Here is a 3,764-nt window from a genome sequence, read left to right as displayed (position 1 = left end):
GATAAAATATATGGCTTAATTTACCAAATTAACTTGAACTAGTTCATTTATAGGTTGGAGAAATTAGGTCATTGTTGAAAAAGTGAACTATGAAGGTGAGCTAGTTCATTTTATTTCTGTAAACTGTACTTTGAGATACTTTTTTAGCTATGAACTGGCATGACATTGACGAAGGGTTCCCCCAAATCATTTAAGGACTTTACATGGAGATGGCATCAATCGGCCAATAGGAGTGTGCATTCGCCTTGAGATCAAATAAGGCACATGCGTTGCTGCTCCTTCAGCAACAGTTTAAGTTGAGATTTATTATTGTTTCATTTTTTCACATGACTGAAGAAAGAAAAAGCGATATTTGCTGAAAAATCAACCCAACCGAATCAGATCAAAATATCTATGATCAATTTGATTTTAAAATAATTGGTATAGGCTTCAAAAAAAGGTAAATCGATTCCTCTTTGCTCTGACTAGGCCACTAACTGATTGACAGCGGCCATAAATGTTTTCCATTTCTGACTCTTGAACTGCCTGAACTCCTATCAGCTAATCAATCCTAACCTGGATGCTGCTTTGCCTTTTTAATTCTAAGAAAGTTGTTATTTCATGCAAAGCTCCTCATATTTCACTCTGTCGAATGACAGAGGAATAAGCTGCAGTCATCATAAAAGATCTAAATTGTGGACCTTTACCTGCTGCGCCTCCACTTTCTAAGCTGCCCACGGAGCAGCTTGGGTTGCAGCCTGATGACCCTTCGTTCTCAGCGTCCAGCTGGCTCTCCTGTTTCACCTCCACCTGAGTTCCAGCCCCGGGCTGAAAGGTCGCCCCTGCAGCCGCCGAACCCTGCACCGCTTTGGTCGACGGGGAGGTGGGTTTTATCGCGTCCTGGGCTGGGGAGGCTACGGCAGGCGGCACAGCTGTCACCGGAACCACGCTGGTCGCCAGGGCAACGGTTTGTGCAGGATAGATGGCTGCTAGTACCTGAAGGAGAGTGGAAAGCAGGTTTGAGGTCCCTGAAACACATCCTGGAGTTAGATGATTTGGTTTAATGTTTGGATTTTACTAAACGACTGCCTTTCTTATACAGCCTGCAGCTTCAGAGCAACATCTGGCTCTTTAAGCCCTGAGTAGTGTCCCTGTCCTGATATCCAGACACATTAATAAAATTGTGGGTCTGTTCGCCTACACAGGATGTTTTCTGATGCTTGAGATCTTTGTCATAAATGCAAAAAGCATAGGGGCATATCTATTCATTTATTTGAGATTTACCTGGTGACACAAGAGATCATTGGTAAACCGTTCTCACTAACTCCCTCCTTTTGTCGTTTTAATCATCCAGAAACTCTTACCAAATGCAGATACAAAACATTTGCTTATAATCCTGTTATTTCTGGTCAAGAAATGTATACTAATCAGATCAGAGGCCCCTACATTTGATGAGTGGATATCACACATTTCTATTGCCTCAGCTGAAAAATTCACCCATGATCTTCATCAAAAGGCGGACAAATTGTGTGGGATCTGGAATCCACTGCAATCTGTCTTACAGAGAAACTCTAAATTTTATTATTTTTTTTTTTCCTCTTCTTTGTCCTTTTTACATTCAGTATATCACAAATTTGGCCGTCTTACAGTTTCTACTCCTTTGAACCATGCCTGGGAATGTCTGTGTGTATATTTTGTGAATGTGGGCTGTATGTATGTTTTTATGTGGACACTGTAGTGCTCCTTGTTGATTTGGGGAGCGTTGTTGACTTTTGTTGATATTTACATAAAGTCCAATTTTGTGGAACCAATTACCTCTTCAAATTAAATCCGCCCACAGCCTGGATCGTTTTAAATCGCTTCTTAAAACTTATTTTTATTCTTCGGCTTTTAATTGAAGCAGTGTTTCATATTCTGTTTTGTTAATTTGATATTGTTGTTTTTCCTGTAAAGCACTTTGTTGCAGTTTTATACCTGTTTTTAAAGTGTTATATAAGTAAATTTGACATTGACATTTCACAAAGTTACGAAAAACCATAAAATTAATTTTTTTTAAATGGTGGTTCTGCAGGTTTTCTTTATGGCTACGTTCACACAGCAGCCTGAAGTGACCCAAATCCGATTTTTTTTTTCCCCCAATAATCCTGGATCTGATCTTCTAATGACTACGGAAGAGGATTAGGGCCACTGGAAAAAAAAAAAAGTTAATTGATTTTTAAATTTTATTTCAGTTTAACATGGGAAAAAAAGTCTGAATTCTGCGATTAAAGTCAGAATTCTGAGAAAAAAGTCGGAATTCTGCGATTAAAGTCAGAATTCTGAGAAAAAAGTCAGAATTCTGCGATTAAAGTCAGAATTCTGAGAAAAAAGTCAGAATTCTGCGATTAAAGTCAGAATTCTGAGAAAAAAGTCGTCAGAATTCTAACTTTTTCCCATATTAAACTGAAATAAAATTTAAAAATCAGTTAACTTTTTTTTTTTTTTTTCCAGTGGCCCTAATCCTCTTCCATAAATGACAGTCTGAACAACACAGATCCGGTTTTTCCAACGAGACCCAGGCCACTTGGCTCTGTGGTCCTGAATCCGATAAGACCTGCACCGAAATGCGGCCAGGTCGCATCCATCCGACCTAAATGTCATTAATACCCGACAGTGGTCACTCTTCTGCTTCTCGCTACGCGGAAGTGGCAAGAAAAACAAAAACAATGGTGGACGATAATGCGGAGAGCAGTGTTTATGTTTAACCATATTAAATAGACTGCGTTTTTAAGGTTGGGAAAGATGGCTACATGCGCTCCAGCACTACCATCCATGTTTACTTCCGTGAACACAGAGCATGCTGGCTTGTGACATCATTGCGCCCTCTACTGCACATGCGGGACACTTAGGTTGTGTGAATGGAGTTCATACACATACAAGTCGCATATATTTGGAAATGTGAACGACAACGCAAAAAAAAAAAAAATCGGATTTCAGAAAAAAATCGGAATTGAGCATCAATGGCTGCAGTGTGAACGTAGCCTTTGTCATGCAGATCACTCCAAATAAATCGTACCACCAGTGAGCTTTTTGTGTTTTGTCTTTTGGTAATTTGAACTTAATAACTGAAACTTTTCTCGATGCGTTTTGTAGGTTTACAGCTCTACAAATGTATTTTTAAAATCTCCTTTTCCCCTTTCTTTTCCCTTGTTACTCTTTTTTTATATATAAATGTTGATGACACCTGAAATATGAAGAAAAAGGAGAACATGGTTTGGTTTTTTTTTACTGGCTTATAAACAACCTACAAAGAAAGAAGAAACTTTCCTTGTCTGTGCTGACGTCTATAAATTGACTAAAAAACAAAAAGATGTAATATCTTCCTTTACCTGACGGCCAGTGGCTGCCTGACCCGGAGGAGTCTGTGACTGACAGCCAATGGGCGGCGCCGGCGCCAGCAGAGGCGGCTGGCCGACGATGGGCTGAACCAGAGGCTGTCCGGCCGGAGCGATGGCTGTGAAGCCCAGAGCCGCCAGTTGTGAGGAGAGATACGGAGGCTGAGCGCCCTGCTGGGGCGTTGCCATGGTAGCACCTGGGGTGGACTGGACGTAGGTGATCCTGTAGGAGATAACAGGGGGTTGACGTTAAGGACTTGCCCAAAGGGCAAGTGACTTTCACATTTCAGTTGCCCAGAAACTATTTTTACTTGCCCAGTATAATGTTTGATAAATATAGTTCCTTTTATTCATTTTTGTATATATATCAATGAAACATGTTTGTTTTTTTTAAATGATTTTTGTAATTCA

The 3,764-nt window shown here is 40.1% G+C and overlaps 1 protein-coding gene across 1 annotated transcript in view; it reads right to left on the bottom strand.

The window, feature by feature from the left end:
• The window catches only part of LOC107090179 (protein capicua homolog), a 98,444-nt gene that overhangs the window by 16,860 nt on the left and 77,820 nt on the right, over nucleotides 1–3,764 (bottom strand). The window contains exons 16-17 of the mRNA XM_015383422.1: nucleotides 3,348–3,576; nucleotides 687–975 (exon numbers count right to left, since the gene is read on the bottom strand). Of these exons, the coding sequence (XP_015238908.1) occupies nucleotides 687–975; nucleotides 3,348–3,576 (518 nt within the window). The remainder of the gene's footprint in view (nucleotides 1–686; nucleotides 976–3,347; nucleotides 3,577–3,764) is intronic.

This window comes from Cyprinodon variegatus, unplaced genomic scaffold, assembly GCF_000732505.1.
Source record: "Cyprinodon variegatus isolate N-32 unplaced genomic scaffold, C_variegatus-1.0 Scaffold284, whole genome shotgun sequence".
NCBI lineage: Eukaryota > Metazoa > Chordata > Actinopteri > Cyprinodontiformes > Cyprinodontidae > Cyprinodon > Cyprinodon variegatus.
The sequence above is the reverse complement of the archived record's forward strand: the minus strand, read 5'-3'. Positions and strand labels throughout refer to the sequence as shown.